General features: G+C 42.9%; 1 protein-coding gene across 1 annotated transcript in view; it reads left to right on the forward strand.

The window, feature by feature from the left end:
- Nucleotides 1-693: 693 nt before the first annotated feature.
- Nucleotides 694-19,184, forward strand: part of FBLN2 (fibulin 2) — an 83,193-nt gene continuing 64,702 nt past the window's right edge. The window contains exon 1 of the mRNA XM_086469818.1: nt 694-2,074. Within this exon, the coding sequence (XP_086325944.1) occupies nt 694-2,074 (1,381 nt within the window). The remainder of the gene's footprint in view (nt 2,075-19,184) is intronic.

Here is a 19,184-nt window from a genome sequence, read left to right on the forward strand (position 1 = left end):
TATACAAAGAAGTTCTATTTTAGCACTACTGGTGCAAAAAAATTACTGTTAGTGCTGAAGACTGAAGTGCAACAGATTGATAAGTGGTGGAAGCAGGCAGAAAAAAAAACTTCACGTGTACAGACAAATTCTCACATCTGAAGGCTAAGTTTTGTCTAAGAAAGATCTTTTAAGATTTGGGTCTTTGTAATTAAAACATAAGGAATAATTATCTTAAACTTACATCTGCAGAGGAAGAACTGTGTATTTACTTATTATGTATCTGCCAAAAAATCTTCCTCCTTTTAGCTAGAAAGATAAACAAAAAGGCATTGAAGTATAAAGGCCTTCTTTTTACTGAAATATATATATATTTTTTTGTGAATAGATTCAAGAGGGAACAGTCACAACCTTTTTTTCTTTCTCTTTCTTTCTTGCCTTTTTAAAAGGGGGTTGGGGGGAAGCATGCAACTCCAAACTTAGTGCCTACAATGCTTGGAAGACATTATGATTGATTTCATACTTAGGTTTCCAGATGTTGGATTTTGTCCTGACTTTTAAAGACCTCTAATGTTTAACAGGGTGTGTGCTGAGTATAGTCTCTAACAGAGTTTTCTTTCATAACTCTAGGATCTATAAGAAAAGGTAACTCGGGAAAACACTGCAGGCTTGGAGCTGCATCTACAGCCTTCTAGGAAAAAAAAAATACATTAAATGTGCAAGTTTGGACTGGAGCTATATTTGTTTGGGAAGACTATGGATAGGTACCAGAGCTGGCAGCGGAACTGTTGGCATGCCATCCTCCTTGTGCTCCTGTGGACCAGCATCTCCCATGCACAGAGGGACTGCACGGGTGCAGAGTGCCAGCCCCTGGACAACTGCATCGAGGATGTGCTGGAGCCTGGCGAGTGCTGTGCCACATGTCTGCAGCATGGCTGCACATGCGAAGGCTACCAGTACTACGACTGCGTCAATGTGGGCTTTATCAATGGCAAAGTACCTGAAGGGCAGTCTTACTTTGTGGACTTTGGAAGCACTGAGTGCTTGTGCCCCAAGGGAGGAGGCAAGATCAGCTGCCAGTTCATGCTGTGCCCGGAGCTGCCACCAAACTGCATTGACGCAGTGGTGCCAGCTGATGGGTGTCCTCAGTGTGGGAGAATAGGTTGCCTCCAGGAAGGCCAGAAGTATGTAGCAGGGCACACCTTCCACATGCCCCCCTGCAAAGTTTGCCATTGCCCGAACGCTGGTGGTGAGCTGATGTGCTACCAGCTTCCAGACTGCAACACCTTCGCCTTAAACACTGCAAGTCCAATAGATGCTGAAGACAGTGAACCAGAGAGGCACTATGATGATCCGTACAGCTACGACCAGGAGGCACTGGAAGGAGACAACACCCAGGTGGAGTCTCCAAAAAAATACAGGAGTTATTCGTCCCATCTAGAGCAAGAGAGCATCAGCCAAGAGCAGAGCGAGGATTATGACTACCTACCAGCCAGCATTGCTCCTTCAGATTTGGCTCCAGCTGATCCGTACACGGAGGAACTGGCTGCATCGCTCACCACACCAGTGCGTAATGTCCCGTCTGAAGTTCGCAGTGCCACAGAAAGAAGTGAGCGAAAGAGGGTGCCCCGCACCACTGCAGCATCTCTCCAGCAAGTGGCACATAAGGAAGCACCAGTAACCACCAGTGCTCCTCCAGAGCACACTACGGCCACCACTGAGACACCCAAGCACCTGGAGGAACTGGAGAGGAGACCAAAGGGGAAGCAAGGGGACCAAGATAGGCATGAGCAAGAAAGAGCCCCCCACTCTAAAATGAAGAAGCATGCCAGAAAAGAAGACTCAGGGAACAACATGTATCTAGGCTTGAAAGAGGTGAATTTAACAGAGCCCAGTTGGTCAAAATCTTCCCATGAAATGCAGGAGGGAAATGCGTTCCCCAAGGTAAAGTTCAGTGCAACAACTTCTCCTCCTGTTGCTCTAAAGGAAGACCATAGTCAATCATCCCAAAAGCAGTCACAGACGCTTTATCACTACCATTCCGAGGAAGGTGGGGACCCCAACTCTATTCACGCTAACCCCAGGTTACCAGAAGGTAAGAACTACTTCTAGTGTAGATGTCTAGAGAACTTGTAATAATGTTGGTGCATATCCACTGTTCTTTTCTTCTTACTGCTCCACATGGGCATGAAATCAAGCAAACCTCCAGTTACCATCTTTCATCTCTTTCAGAAGATGGTTTGTGCTTCATTTGTCGTGATAGATACCATTTTGCTAGTGCCTACCTTGCTTGGATTTTGCAGAGTGTGGATGGTGTTTTCTGGTATTTTAACTTTATTTCAGATGATGATTTGTTAAACTCTGGCCTTTTCCTTCCGTTGCTTGCTTTTAATTTCTAATGTGATGTTAGAGAAACATCTTACTGTACACAAAAGGATTTAATCAATTATCTGCTTGGATCCTCCAGTTACCAACTGAATGTAATCACATTTGTAGCTTTTGTCTTTTGCTGGGGAGGAAGTGAAACAGTTGTGCTTCTACTATGAAAATATTTACAGCACTTGTAATATTTATCCTATGGTTGAAAGGCTGTCTAAGCTCATTAGTAGAAGGACTTGATAGATACACTCAAATACCCTTGGGGACTAATAGGGAGAAACAGGACTGCCTCTTGCTTTGTGTTTTTTGGGGGCAGAAAGTTTACGATGTTTATGATCGATTGTGGCAAGCGTACGTATTTCCTCTCTGCCTCTGGATTCCTTTTGACATTGGCAGTGAATGCTGATTATATGCTTTATGCAGTGCTCATTACTGTAATGAATGCAAACTTCATCGCTATAAATTAGCATATATACAGCTCATATTTCCAATTCATTTTTCATCAAATCAAGAGTAATATCTCCTTTTTCAATATGTGACACAAATTGTTCTCATGAGACTCAGATGTATAATACTTGCAGTCTGAGTAGGGAATACTGGTTACTCCCTAGACAGTGATATTTCTTCCTGGGTTATCCAGGTAGCCCTTAACATCTTGAGCTGCCTAGTCCATCTTCCATCTACTCAAGAAGTTTAAGGGAGATAGGAAGGAGAGTAGATTTGGAGCCGAGACTCTAACACAAACATGACCTCATGACTATTTACCAAACAAAAGATGTGTGAGGTCCAGGAAAGGAGATGGCAGCCTTTTTCTTTTTCTTTTTCTTTCACTTCCACATATATTTTTATTGTAAATGTTGACCTCACAATTAGTGATAACAGCTATAATCTGAGTCAGAACTTGAGTTCTTGTTTTCACCAGAACAATGCTCTAGAAACCAGTCTTACCTGAAGAGCCTTGCTGCGCTGTAGGAGCGCACCAGGCGGCAGTGTTTGAATGCAATGCCTTGAAATGAGAAGGCATTAGCTGAGCACCCATACCATCCAGAGGGATGCCATTAGAAAATGCAGACTTTCAAAAGTGATTTAATATATAGCTAATGTGCTCCAAGCCTTACCTCTGTGCTACCTTCTTTTCATGGATGCTGGTTGTATTTTACTTCTAGCTCCTTTTGTTACGTGAAAGTTGAATCAGAGGTGACTGACTGATTATCCTCGGGGAGTAAGTGAACTGATTCCAGCCTTCCAGTTTGTGTAACCTGCATAACAGGATCTGTTCGTAACACCTTCATCTGCTCTGTGCAAATGCAAGCAGCAAAAGCATCTGCCTACATGGTGCACTGAGGTAATCTGTAGTCAGATTTTGCCCCGCTTAGTATTACTATGCAGCTTAAGCACAAAGGTTTTCCCTTGTATTTGTTGCAGCCTACCAAAAAATCTGATCTGAGCTGTGCATCAAAGCTGTGCATAATACATGGGGCTGAGTTGGGACTAATATGCAACAACCTGTTTTCTGGTGTAACTTAAACCAAATCTATTTAAAAATAAATTGCCCCCCCCCTTTTTTTTTTTCTCTTAAAAAGGAAAGATGTGTGGACCATCCTGAAATGCTAATCGAGGTGCAAGTGTTTAGCAGCAGAACTAACTACTACATTTTAGAGTCTCCTTGGGTGATATACAGTCTGTGATTCCTGGGAAATGCTTGGCTGAGACAGGTCTGGTTGGGGTCTGGATTAGGTCGGGATGCTTGTTGGATAGGAGCAAAATGGGATGGATGTCACGCCAGACATGAATTATCTAGCCTGCAGGAGGAGGCTTGGAAATCACTGGATGCCACTTTTGCCTTAGCTGAGATTATATATATGTATATATACATATGTATATAAAATTTCCTTTAAATATTGTAGAAGTAGAAATGAAAATAAATAGCCCTTGGGAGCACAGTACTCTTTGTCTGTAGACAATGTAGCTCTGAGGCTGCTCGTTCTCTGTTTGGCCCGTGGAGTGGCTGCACATCCTCAGAGTGAGCACCAGTGTCATTGCACCATGTGCACACCCCACAGCCACTGGCAAGTGGGGCCCGGCTAGGCAGCCCCTGCCCCAGATCTGCTCCACCGTTCCCATCAGGAATAGTTGATGGAGGCAGATCTGTGCAGGTTATAAAGGAAGTGCAGAACTTTATCGAAAAATCAGGAATCTCCCTTGACATGGCTCATGCCTATGGACTGCTGTATTTCCACTTGTTTTGTTGTTTTAATTAATGTGGTTGTGACTCATGTGAGTAGATCCATACGCTTCAAGTGATAAAATACATCCGTCTTCTGTCTCTTTGGTGACTCCTGAGCCAGGGATAGAGAGTGAGTGAAGGTATTAGACTTAAAAGAAAAATTAATTTTGCCTTCAGATATAGAACGAAAACATAAATTTTGTACATGTATTAATGATTATAAAATGGCATAATCTACCAGAATTGCCAAATAACTTCTTTTCTCTCCTCGAGAATCAGCAGCATGATGTCAACTTCTGCAATCCCCTAATTTTTAAAACCTGCAGAGCCATTCTGCTGTTTCCTAATGAGGCTGCCACACCTGCAGCAGGGCAGTGCTGCACCTCTGGGTGCAGCTGGGCTCTTCCTTGGAGGTCCCACATGGGCAGCCCCGAGACAAGGTTCAGCTCCTGCCCAGCTCTTTTGGGGCATGAGGTGAGCCAGCCCTCATGCAGGCATAGAGTCACTCATGTCCCAAAACAAGTAGGTGCTCCTAGGCCACCGGCTGCCCCCGCCCTGCCCATGGGCTCCCAGAAGCAGCAAGCGCAGATTTTGTTCAAGCAGCTCTCAGCGGGGTGCTGTGGGGTGCACAGGCCATTGCTCACAGCTTGGGGAGGATGCTTGGGCCACTGCGAATGCTGTGGGATTGCAGAGGGTTGCAGCAAAGATGCGTGCAGCCTGAGGGGCTGGCAATGGCTGTGCCTTTCCAGCAGTGGCTGCCTCCAAAAGGAAGGCTGGATTAGGGGATTATTTGGGCATTTTGCACATAATTGAATTTTCCTGGCTTTCTCATCAGTCTGTGTATGGGGATGGATTTTCTTTATTTTGGGTTTTTCCTTCCTTGAAATCATCAGTATGGTTATTAACATTTCGTCTTAATAGCTTTTTTTCTGGAAACGTACATTTATTTACGTTCCCGAGTCAGAGATATATTTTTTTTTGTGGCTGTAGGTGCATTCTCTCTCTCTCTATATTTATGTATTTATGTATTTATTTATTTTAATCTTTCTTTTCTCCGGAGCTTAGAAAAGTATAGGAGGCTTCACAGAAACATTTGCTGCCACTAAAAATTCAGCCCAAGTTAGATGGCTGTTGCATTTGTTCTTTCTACTAGCTGTCCTGGCAACAGAACTTGGCTGCGGTTGGATCCCTGATACCTTTGGTTAAAAACTTGGCTTCATTACTTGTATTTTATGTATCTCACTTTGGTTTTATATGTAGCTGAGTTTTCATCTCCCAAATCTCTGACGACGCATGTAATCTAATGGTGGAAACAACATGCAGTACTTTGGTGCTCAGGAAAGGTTAATTTTGTGGTTTGATTCTCTTTCTCCTTTTGCGCTTTGTTTTTCATCTGTGTTTCAGAAGGACTCTGTGAGGCTGTCCTGGGGTGTGTGCTGAGCTCTGCCTGGCCTGGGGACGGAAATAACTACATCTGAAAAGCTGCTGTTGTTAGACACAGGCATATACAATGAGCTGTAATACTGCACTATATTCGTATCAGCCAGCTAAGATGATCTATTCAGCATCTTCATTCATGGACTCCAGTGAATTGCCATTTGTTTTGAGAAATTTTTTCCCCTCTCCTTTTTTGACTTCTCTGAGCTTTCCTGGACCAGCCATTTTGCTGATTATCTGGATGCTGTGATGCCAGGCCCTCACTGATGGCTCTCTTGGGGCAGCACCAGCACTCATGACCCCCAGGGAGGATGCAGGTGCTGCTGCCATCACAGAAACAAGCCCTGTTGCAAACCCACTGGTAAAACAGTGATGCTGGGGAGCTGATTTCTCCATTTGCAAGGCGGGAAGTGCAGCACCAGCTCTGCAGAGCTTTGTGAGCTCTGTGGGTGCTTTCCTGCCTCTGATGGGGGCAGCTGCTGCTGCTAAGGGATCTTGGTCACCCTGTGCTCTGTGCCAGCCCTTAGCACTCCCTGCTGCAGAAACATTTGTCTTTTACTCCATGTGTGAGCACACTTGTCGTAGACCTGGAATATAGGCTAAAGAGCAACTTTCTTCAGCATCTTATGGACCTATTGAAGCTTCTGTGGCAAGTGCTTATTACTCATTCCTAAAGGAACTCTAAGTGTAAACTAGAGGTAATTACTCAGCTGAGAAAGTGTAAATTAAGTACTTTCACCAAGGGAAGGGATGAGATTGATGGAGCCTATTCTCTTTATACAGTCTCTTTCCAAACATTGATCTTATCCTGTCACTTACTGCAAGAGCAGCAAACAGGGCTTTTTAATTTCTGTATTTCCTATTTCCTCATCCTAAAAAATGCCCGGAAAAGGGGGGAGGGGGAATTGAATAAAACATCTTTAAAGATCTTACTGTCAAGTTTTGTTACGATTTCCCCACTTTTTTCCATTTCCCTATGCTCTGCAAGTAGAGTGCTGTTTCTTGGATAAATGTAACTCAGGTAGCAAACAGTCTCGTTGTGAAAGTTTTAGGATTTGCATCCTGGTTTTGACAGGCTGAGTAGCGATTTATGTCTAGCTGGAACCACTGTGTTTCAGAATGGAGGTATTTTTCCACTTAAACTCATACACAACAGGTTATTATTTTTTATCATGGTCATTCTTAGAGATAAGAGTAATTGCTCTCCAACTGAAGTCAATTACACCAAGTAAATATTTGCAAGCCGAGATCAGTGGATGTGAGAATGGCATTTATTGCATATGAATCCTGATCAGGCAGGAGGGTACTGAGAGGCCGTCCTGTAACTTCTAAGGATGTAGTTGAGATTTGAGCAAACCCATCTACTGCACTTTTGCTGATACTGAGGTTCATGAAGAAAGATGACCTTGAATTTCTGAACTGAGGACAACGAGATCCATAAATCAGACCTTCGGTGAGGGTTTCCGAGGCGTTCCCTGAACACCCTTCATCCCTTCTCCTGCCACCATAAAATGCACTGGATGTGGGAGAATGCTATGAATGGTGCTTCAGAAACTCTATTTGCAATTACTTTGTAATTTTTGGTATCAGGTGAAGTGTTCTTTTGCTTTTACTTCAATTACTTAGTGCTTAATCCTGTGTTGTCTACTTTGTCCCAGTTCTCTCTGCAGCAGGAAGAAATCATCTTTGAGCCCTCAAACTAGGATAACTGAGGAATGAAAAATAAACCTCAGGAGAGTGGGGTGCAGGGAGAAAAAGGCTCTGGGACAGGAAGTGTGAATCAGCGTGAATTGCAGCCACAGGTGACATCGTTCAGTTGTCTCTTTGGCAGTTAAAGTTCTAAGATAGTAAGATTATAGAGGAAGATAGCGTGAATGGGTATAAGGCAGGCTGAAATACTTCCAGAATGAGGAAGACTAAAATACTATAAAACTGAGAAGTGTTTTAAGAGAGAACCGCAAAATAGGTCTATCTGTTTTGCCAAAATTGGCATTCATACCCTATTAGGTAGCCAGGTGCTAGTTTAGGAGGAAAAGAAAAAATGTAAGTGTTCCCTAATTAAAAAAATATGGGGGGGGGGGGGGGGGGGGCTGATCCTCTCATGGCTTCTAGTGCACAACCTCTTCCTAGTCCCCTGCCCTTGCTCACCTCAATGCTGTGACCCCAGCACCCATGGCCAGGGGCTGCCATGCCCTCCTCGTCCAGCTCCACTGGCCCCAGCTGGTGGTGAAGCTGTGAGTAGCTTGTGCAAAGGACCTCTCTTGGACCGGCTGGCAGATTTGGGCTGCTGGGTCAGTGCCAGTCAGCCCTGCTGACAGTGGACCTGTCATTTTAAGTTTGTGCTTGAGCAGAGCATTGCGGGATGAAGCACGGCTGGGTTTGTCCCCCTGCATGCAAGGTTTGGAAGAAGGTTTCATCTTTGCATGCAGAGATGCAGTAGTCGCCACAGTTGTGTTTCCCTGTCTTTTTTGTTTGTCTTCCTTCCAATATCTAAAAGCATAAGTAGGGGCTGAGGTTGGACAGCAAGATGAAGGGAACCACTTGTGCTGGGATGGGCCCTCTTGGCACTTTCCATTTGCACAAGACCAAGTAATATCAAGTGTGTGTGTGCCAAACACTTCTTGTGGCATGAACTTGTGAGCAAAGGGTGTAAGTAAACCCAAAGCCTTCCCCAGCGCCAGGGACGAGTATATTCAGACTAATTGCTTGCAGACTCTGAAGTTAAACAGTAGCCAATCGTATCAAATTTCTAGGCACTGGGCTGCCAGATCTGGCCTGTTTTTCTGTTTCTGAAGCTCTTGCTTTCGGTGGTTGCAGCATTAGGCTTCTGTCAAGTGCTTTGAATGGTCCTACTTGAGGAATTTGAGGGGGGGGGGGGGGGGCTGATCTAGTCTGCCAGCCTAGGTATGCAGGCAGCAGCTGAATTTTGAGTGTCCAGACTTGCCTTACCCAGGACCATACTTTTGGGGTCAATGTTGATGGTTTGGTGTTTGTGTCTAGATGATCTCCATGGGCGTGTCGCTGCATGACTGCTGCTTGCCTGTTTGTGTTTTGGGAACTGCTATGAGTCAGATCGCTGCTACTGGTTTTCCAGCTGGCTGGGCTTCACTGTCCCTCTCAAAGCTGTGGGCTCTGAATTTGGAGCACTATTCTTCCTTTGTAAGAGTCCCCCTGGTGAGCACAAGCTCTTCTCACTGCAGACCTTCTTCCATTCGTTATGTGCATCTCCTTGCTAAAATGGAGTTACTAACCAAAGGGCATGAGCTCCTGGTTAGCATTACCTTTGTGTCAGGCTTTTATGGTGCTGTTTTGGTCCTTAGCTCTTATAGAGTATTTTAAGTGATAGCTGTATATTGAACCAGTTAGAGAAAATAGTTTAGAGGATCTTTTCTTAAAGATGTGAAGATCTGTGAAGTGGTGCAAGCACAAGCCTGGTAAGCAGAATGCCAGGTTTCAGTGCCATGCTTTACTAAAAACTGTCTGTATAACCTGCCGTAGTCAGATGTACACAGATTTTTAAGAGCCTAAATGACTTACAGAAATGTTCAAGTCTCCAGGTCTTTTCTTTTTAAGCCTCAGTACCTGCCAATCTAGTAATGAGAGGTCTTAGAGAAGGTGGCACTCTGTCTTCCTGAGTTACCCGTGAAATGAAGATAACAGCTCCTTGCTTCAGTGTGGTCTTACGGATAAGGCTATGAATCCCTGGGGACCATGGCAAGCAGGTACAATGTGCAGTACAAGGTGCAACAAACATGTATGTTCCTTCAGATCCTGTTAGTCTGGGCTTCATTAAATAGACTCTGAAGAGCAAGGTCTTTTTCCCAGCATCTGGTGTGGTGATGTGGTGTAGTCAGATTTCCCATCCGCTGATAATGCACTTCATACACTCAGTTCTTTTTGCTGCATCACAAGGACTATTACCCATGCAGTTGGCTGGAGCAGATTTTTATAAGGAAATTCATTGTGTTAAGTGTTGGCACCAAGGGAAGGTGCAGAGAATGAAGAAAAAGTAAAACAGGATGAAACATTCACACCTGGCTGGGGAATGTGTATTGGCAGTATGGGTGTCCCATCCTGCCCTGGAGGAGTGCAGCATTGCTGCCACAAGCCCAAAGGGCAGTGTCTGTTTGGGACAGGTTTCCCACAGTGACACTAAACACAGACTAGGGGGTTCAGATATCCTTAACTTCATGGGATTTATTTACCAAAATAGTTTAAATCTTATATGTTGAAATAATAAATTCAGCTGGAGTTGAGCACCTAACCTATGATGGCATCCAAATATTTTTGGAAACTCATCCAGTGTACCTATTTTGTAGAGGTAAACAACATCATTTGTGGAAATTTAGCTCCATCCGTGGTTTGCAACAAGAACATTTGATCTCAGTTCTGAAATTAAAACATGCTGGAGACAAACTATGGAAATAAGATGGGAGTTTTCTTATACAAATTAATTAACCACTCGAAAAGACAAGGCTGTTGGGCTCACCAGGTTTCTCGAAGGGACTGCATTTTCTGGGTATTTATAGTATGTATCTGAGAGTACTTTTTTTTGTATGCATGTTTAATACTTCTCCAGAAAACAGAATTTAAATGAGACTTCTTTACAGTAGTGTTTGTAGTATTCTAATTGATCACTGAGGAATTAAAACCAACCCTGAATATAGCTCCCTGTTAGAGAAAGGCAAATATAAGTAGTAATTTCTAATCCAAATTTTGTGAGACAATAACCTTTTAAACAGTTTCAAATATGTAGGTCAAATAAATGTAGCTTTCTAGCATATGCTTACTCATGAAAGGATTTGTAATTTCGTCACCCCGAGCCTCACAGTAAGCAATATCTCTTACCTCTTAGGGATTCTTAGGTAACAAGCCAGCAGTAATTGGAATTTTATAAAGATCCCCTTATGTGTGAGCAGGTTTTACATTTTATTGACTATTCCCGGTCTGTCTGTGCTGTGCCTGAGATGACCAGTTCTCTTCCAAAGCCGCCAAAAAGTCCTAAACTGCCATCCCAAAGTACCGGTGCTGTTGGTGCTAGGCCAAAGTCTGAGAGAGGGATAGGGGAAAAAAGTATTTGTGCTATCTGTAGGACCAGCACACCTCCACTGGACCTTTTCCTCTTTCCTGCCTTTGCCTGGGGGGCCAGGGAGCTGCAACCCACCCCTGGAGCCACTTGCCTTTGATCTGACACTGCTGTAGAGCAGCTGTGACTCACCAGGCACATGGCAGTGAAGGAATTTGTAAGCAGCAACAGAGCCCCTGGGTCTGCAATTGTTCACTGCCTGGTGGAATTACTGGGTTTTTGCTCCATCACTGGAATGCACTGACAGTGATGGAGTACCTAATTAGGTGGTAGCAGTTGCCAATGTGGGTATTACAGGGAGGCAGCTGCTCCCTGCAGACAGCCTGGGGAGCACCTGGGGGTTCGGGCAGCATGTTGAGGCTATGTATGCCCAGCTACCCCCCCTGCCCCTCTACAGCCTGGTCGTGCTGGGTGCAGTTCTGGCTGCAGCTTAATCGACCCCTTCATACACCAAAAAAGGAGGAATTCAGAAAAACACACACAACTCTTGAGTTCATTCTCCCTTGTTGCTATGAGTGCTGGTTGCTTTTGTGTTGCTGTTGTGAACCATAGGGATGCTCATTGCGTTCAGAAGGGCTCAGAGTTGTTCAACTGTAGTTTTGAATTATCAAATACTAAAATAAATGTTTATGGCCCCAACTCCGGGTTTAAAACTTTTTAACAGTGAAAACAGTTGCATGGAAGGGGAGGATTTGCATCAGTAACTTTTAAAATGTTACAAAAGTTGATGCTCCTGTGAACTGTTGCTCTGTGTTTAATATACATCTTAAAAATAATAAAAATCATCAAATGAAACCTTGTAGCCTTATTGTTACTATTCATAGGGCAAGTTATTTCTTGCATCTCCAGTGACCAGAACTGCAGAAGTAATAGGTTTGTACAGTCTTGTACGCCATTCCACTAAGGTTATTTGAGTTGGGCATTATGAGTGTGTCTCAAGAATAAGTAAGGTAAGTGCTTAGGATAAGTTTTATTTAGTATGAGGTCACTATGTAGAAGTTTTATTTCAAGAAGAAGTATTTGCATCTTTTCCCCTGTATTAGCCATCTGTGCTGCACCTTTACTTTCCCTGCTTTTATTTGGCTGTCACTGGACTTCATCGCTGATTTCACCCCTCCTTGTTTGCTGCTTGCTGTGTGTCTCCTCCTCCCCTTTCCATAGCTCTGGAGGAACTAACTTTTGTGGCTTTGCCATTGAAGAAATGTTTCCTTTCACCTGAAGTCAGCACTCTGGGGCATGTTGATAGATGCGGATTGGAGGTGGAGTGGCAGCTGCAATGGCTGTGGGTGGCTGCAGCCCAGCATGGGGACTTTGCAGCCCAGCACGAGGTCTTTGTGGCCCACCAGACACTGGGGATCAGTACAGGAACTCTTCTGGGAGAGCTGCAAGAAAGAAACAGAGGAAGACGTGCTTCCAGTGGTGTTAGGGAAGTCAACAGGTTACCAAAACCCAAATAAACTGAAAAGACAAGTAAGTGCTCGGTACAGGATCATCAGTGAGCACTATTGAAAAGGGACAGAAGAGTACCAGATGGGGAAAAAATGGCATTTGCCACAGATATCATACACAGTCCAAGAAATTTTAAGCCAATTTTATGCAATATATTCTGGTCTTAGTACGTCACAGAGATGCTTTTGGTGTATTTTTTTCTTGAGTAATAAGCTCAATAGCACCATGTGAGGGCTGCAGTCTGGCATTAAGCTGTAATAGCACTCACCTCCTCCTTATGTTCCTTGTGAGCAACAACATCAGCTGTGTTTGGAACACGGGAGCTGGAGTTTGACTGGAGCTGGCGTGTATGCAGGGAACAGAATTGAGAAGAAGATGAATGAGCTCTTGCAACAAGAACATCTGGCTATACTTCAGTTTCCCTTTCTTCTCACCTCTCACTATTTATATGTTAGTTTCTGTCTGAGTTTTGAAAGATGTTATATATGCTACTTACTGGAATAATTTACTGAGCACAAATTAATATTATAGAGTTACACATCTTGAATGAAGTGAAGCATCAAAGTACTTTTTGTATTTGTATTCTGATTGAGACATCCTACAGGGACTTAGGAAACAATTATATTTTGCTGTCAGTGGCTTGTAACATAGGATTTATTCTACTTAATAGCAAACCTGCTGTGGCACGTGCAAAAGAAATTCCAGAAACACAAACCTTGCTTCAATGGGGAACAGAATTTCCTGAAAAGCTAACACTGAAATGAAAAGCATGTCATCTTCTCCAGCTAGCTTAGTGGCGAAAGCAGATGGCCTTGTGTGCCCGATACAAGCATTGTGTTTTGGGAGGCCGGGTTTAGTAGAAGACTTATATTTAAGCTTGTTTAGTTTGTCATTAAAAAAGCAAAGTTCATTACTGAAAATGTATCTTTTTGATAAAAATGGGGCTTACTGTATATAATGGTAATTTCTTATGATTCTTTCCATAAGGTTAAAGAGCTCTTTTGCATTGAAGAAGCAGAATGGGAAACTTTTACTAGTTTAATGGTGTTTAAGGGTTTTTTGGTTTGGTGTGTTTTGTTTTTGTTTTGTTTTTAGTAGTGATTGTGAGAAATCACTAGGAGGAGGACTTTTAGATAAGAGTATCTGCTTGATGGCATGGAAAGCGTTACACCCAACCAACAACTCTGCCAAATGCTGTCAGTATTTGGCTATCAAGCTTTCAACTGATGGCTATTTCTCTCTAAAGCTCAAGTAGACCCAATTGTAATTCTTCAGCTACCACTATAAAACATCTTGTTTGTGGTCTATAAGCAGCTGAAGATTAGTATAGTTCTCCCTCTTATCTAAGAATTCTTCCTCTGCAATGTGCATTAGTTTTCCTTGTGTTGGAACTGCCTTGCATGAAACTGCTAGTAGTTTTCATTTCCAGATTCAAAATGACAGTATTCTAGCCAAATGATGTTGTAAGAGATTTACTTTGAGGAACTGTTTTTATTGAAGATAGCATACACTTAAGTAATGTCTCCTGTAATAATGATGAAATTTGTACTTTTACTGGTTCTGGACCAAAGTTGATTAGCATTGTCTTAAGTCATGGCATTGAAATAAAAAGTATAGTAAACGTCAGCGATGACTAGGTTTTACGTTAGAAGGTTACATAAATGTTTTATTTCAATCAGCTTGGATTGACTGCAATCACAAGCAAATTGTGGTTTTGCTTGTATCTTTAAGTGAGATGAAGATAAATATGTAGACTTTCCAAAATGTTGTGCACTGGTCTCAGAAGTTTCAGTTTCTGCATTAAACTAATAAATGCGCTTTACATACATTCTTGAAATTCGGACTTTTGCCTTACTTGGCCTGTGGCCCTGGGAAGCAATATTTGTGGTAGTGTCTGCGCTCTTTCTCTTTTGTACTTGGCCCTGGGGGCAAGAGGAGCAGGTTTGTATGGTGGCATGACCAAGAATCCATTGTGGGACAGGCGGGGACTCTCACTGCCTTGGTATTAGATGAAACTAACCAATTTAGATGAAAAAGAGTTACACAACTGGTTTTCTTACTGTTGATGAGTTTAACCAACAAGTTAAAATGAATAGGAGCTTTTGGAGTCAACCAGTTACAATTGCTTTTCAGAGTGAATAATTTGGTATGCTGAAAAATTCTGGCTTGTGGCAGAGAGGCCACCTTACTATTTGTGCTCACACTCCTTTACTAAGGTTAAATGAGTTTAACATACTGGGCCTGAAACTAAACATCCTTTAACCTTCAGTCCTGAGTCCCCATTCTCACTGGTGAGTGCCGACTTTGCAGAATGCCAGCGCAGCCTGACAGAGCAAGCAGCTCATGTGTAAGCTAACGTCAGTGACTTCAAAGGTGGAACACTTCATCGGGGCTGCTGATTGTCTACACTCCTTTAAGCTATGGGATCTGACCTTTATTAGGTAATAATAAAATCCCATTCTGGTATGGTGACCAGCTTTACACAGTCTTGAAATCTGACCCTGGTATTTCAGAGAGATTGCTTGCTGTTATTCAGCTTTTAAATGGAGTCAGTAACATTTCTTGAAAAAAGACTTTGAAGGACAAACCCTGTCCTGTCAATGCCATATTAACCCCATTAGTTTCAATGATGTATACACTCATTTTAGCTGTATTGCTTCTTCCTCTGTTACTTTAAAATGGTAAATGGCAACTGTTAAGCATTAGAAAGTCTAAAAATTAAATGCTGTCTTTAAGAAAGAACTCCTTACATGTCCCATGAGCATAGACCAGTTAGAGTCACTTCACAAAGCATTCTTTGCAGTCACAAAAAACTTACTTGTTTATCTGTTATATTTTTCGATCAGAATCAAAGTATGGATCTTATGGTTAATTTATAGTAAATGAATACCTCATAAAATGCACAATCATTATATAAATACATTATTATAGCCATTTGTCTTTTTATTTGTAAATTCCACAAGTTGAATGTCTGGGTAGTGGATGTTTGTGGAGATGCAGTTGATAGCACTGACTGAGCCCACAGCGCAACAGGGTGCTGAGGGTCATGAATGAGCCCCTCTTCCCATGACAGGCAGGAGAGGGCTTGATCCGGTACCACAAACGACATTCTTTTGGAAAAAAGAGAGCTGGTGTTGATCGATTGCATGTGCTTCCCCTGTCTATGCCCATATAATAGAACTGAGGTTCACACTGCTGTGTTTCAAATGTGGCACAGAAAAGTCCAGACTCCCCCAGGGAGTTAATCATGCACCTGACCGTAAGTATCTGGATTATGGTCAGTTTTGTAGATGAATATAGCTCTGTCTTTCAGATATTAGAGAGACCAAATAATTATTTTGCTACTTGATAAACACGGAGTAATTGCACAATCTCCTAAATATGTTAGTATGAGAATTTTCCTTGTGTACTGCCTTCATACTAGGTCAGAATACTGCTGTTCTTGAAGCAAATCTGGGCTTACTTTGGTGCAGCTGCAACACAGGTAGGCCCTGGTACTAGTGAAGAAATCTTCACAGCACTTTCATATTTTATATTATATAATGGCAAGAAACAAACAAACAAAATACATATATGCTGCAGGATTAAGGAATTAGCCCATTTCCTGGAAGGCCAGAGGACCACACTGCTGAAATGGTGGTGGATTCTGTTCTCTAAGATGAAGAACTAGATAGGTTTTCCAACCCAACTTGTTTGTTTTGGCTTACTGTTTGCTGCCACCTTGCTGGGATTTTTCTTTTGCTGCTTGAATCTGCTCCAGACTCTTCAGAACCTGAAAATTGCCAAAGCTGATGACAAATAAGAAGGAGCAAGTGTTGGTGCAGTGCAAGGAGAATGCAAGTTAGCAATGGATGTTAAGGGGACTGATATTTCTGGCATCGTAGCCTGTGGCGCACTCGTTACCATGGGTATGTGTTGCCCTATCTGTCTATTCTCCCAAGAATGGAAAGCAGATTTTCTGCTTTCATAACCTGTGTCCTCTCTGCTGCTCTGGTAGTGCTAGTGGTACAGTGCAGGTTTGTTCAGCAGTGCTTCTCATGGGACTGAAAAGCTAAGGTTCAGGCTTTTTCTATGCCCTATCTTGATCTAATTGGGAGAAGACGCTACGTGTGGGCTCCTGCGGACCGGTTCCAGGGCTTGTCTTTGCATGCAGCTGGTGGAGAGTAAGGAAACGGCTGTACCTGCATGCATAGATGTGCAGGCTGAGCTATAGTGTAGAATTTAAAGTTGGTGTTCATTATAGAAGTTACACACAGAGACCATGCAAGATGAATGCATAAATATAGCCAACACTGATGTACGGATTGTGTGCAACTCTGTTGGGTATCAAATGCCTTGAAAAAGGTGCACAGTAACTTCCAGCTGTGTGCTGGGGAGCTGTGTGATAAGACTGGAAAATGCCTTTATCTTGTTTGCCCTCTTCTTTTCTTATTCCCTGGTAGTAAAATTTGGGTACTAACTTTCAAACTGCTGAGCAACTTTTAACTACTTGTGTATACTTAAAAAACCCACCTCAGTCTGACACTAAAATGCTTCCTAACATTCTCTGAATCAGTCTGTCAAGCAGGGGAGAGTTCAGTTTGCCGCAATGATGGCCATTGCTACAATTTACGTAACTGAAAATAGGCATTTTTAAGTACGAGTTTGCAAGTGGCACTATTAGTCCACAGGTTTGCATGGTGCTGTAGGAATGCTTGCTAGCTCAATGTAAAGACAGCATATAGATAGATGGAAACTTTATTCTTGTCCCTTTAAAGTTTAGTACTGCAGAGACCCCCATGGGTTTGGTAGCTGGAGGTCAAGCTATACTGCAAGGTATCGCTGGTGAAACAGGGAGCCTTTGCTTAGGTAATTGCGTTGAGCCCCAAGGCTCAGAAAATCCTCAAAGTAATGCAAAGTAGGTTCTGGTTTGCCAAACCAACACAGCACAGCAAATGCACTTCTAACTGTAGCTTGATAACAAGAATATGTAAACAGACTTCACCTGATTTCACAGTTAGCTGCAACATTTCTCACAGCTCAGACTTGCCTGGCTTTTTCTTCCATAATGGCTGGCTATGAAGATTGATTAATTTGACAAATTTCTGCCTTTTGAGGCAAGTCATGTTCAGAACAAGGAGGAGTGAAAAATCTAGTATGTGGTAAAGTTGCTTATCAAGTGTTGTGCCACACATGCTTGTGAAGGAGACTAAGGAACACTTCCCAGCATGGAAATGTATGCCTTGGACATCCCCTACAAAATTAAGGAAGGCATGCCAGATCCTACAACATGTTTCAAATAATCTGGTATTTCAGGTTATTTGTGAGGTTTCATCTCCCAGAGTCGTGTGGCTGCCCAAAAACATCACCTTTCATTTAAGAGATCTAAAAAAAAGTAGGAGAGCCACACAGTCTTCCTTAAAGAGAAAAACTAAATCTTGTTTAAAAACAGCCAACCAAAACTGCCCCACCTTGGAACCAGATAGCACATTAAAAGAATTGAAACACATACATGTTTCTGCTCAGCCCCTGTCACAGTCCATCCCCAGCCGTCACATTCTGTGGGCAGTGTGCGGTGGGGTGGCAGGGCCATGGTGGCGTGGCAGAGAGCCTGGGGGGAGCCATCTTTCCGAGCACCTCTCCTTGTATGCGCCTGGAGCACATTCATAGGAAGGTCACTGCAGCAAGAAGGAACCAAAGAGGAGCCAGGCAAATTCAGAGTATGAGAGCCAAATTAAGGCATTTCTCTTGCTGAGGCCCACAGAAATCACTCAAGAGGGAAAATGGAGCCTTGCTGAAATTTTCAGCAAGAACAGGGAGGTGAGCAGATAGGTATGTCCTACTTTGTTGTACTCTCAGACCTGTTAGAGTGGGTTATGGGGTAGGCTTGGTATTTCTTCCATTTTACTTTCAACCTGGTGGCGGCTAAATAGGAATGGTTTAAAATAGTATCATGGTTGCCACAGATACTTGTCAAATTGAAAGTAGAGGTCTGGACCAAGCTTTTAGTCTGTCCACCAAAGCAAAACTTGGACCTGAATGATGAAAGCTGAATGGGTTTGAGGAGTCATGCTGAAGCTTGCTTTGCCGCAGTCAGTGATTCAGCCGCACCGCAGAGGATGTGGACGTGTTTGACGTCACTGAGCAGCTCCAGCATGGGTTCACATCGGCCTGGAGACTCTGAGAAGGGAGAAATTCTTCATGCTTCAAACGTTTTCCTCCTTCTTTTTTTTGTCCCAAGAGGTCTGTAGAGCTCAGAAAAATGCCATGGAATGCTGCTTTCCTGGGACTGGGTTTGATTTTAATGTTTAAATATTACTATGCAACAAAGCAGCTGCAAATTTAAAGTAGTTCAGCTGGATAAAAGCATCTTATTAAGGTAAGTTCAGTTTATTTGTCACAGAAATGTGTGGCAAATATGCGTCTAGTTACAGATAAGGCAACTAAGCCTTTCATCTTCTTTCAGTGAAAAAGAATCTACAAATAAAGTGGAAAATGTTTTGGTGAAATGTATGAAGGTCTTTTCAAGGATTTAGTTATCACAAATAAGCCCCACTTAAGGGAATTGGAAACGTTTCACTGGAGCCTTCAGCTTTGTGGGTGGCATTGGATGTATGGGGACAATTTCAGCTGACGCTGGAAATGCCT

The sequence above is a fragment of the Leptosomus discolor genome, chromosome 9 (genome assembly GCF_034619465.1).
Source record: "Leptosomus discolor isolate bLepDis1 chromosome 9, bLepDis1.hap2, whole genome shotgun sequence".
In the NCBI taxonomy this organism is placed as follows: domain Eukaryota; kingdom Metazoa; phylum Chordata; class Aves; order Leptosomiformes; family Leptosomidae; genus Leptosomus; species Leptosomus discolor.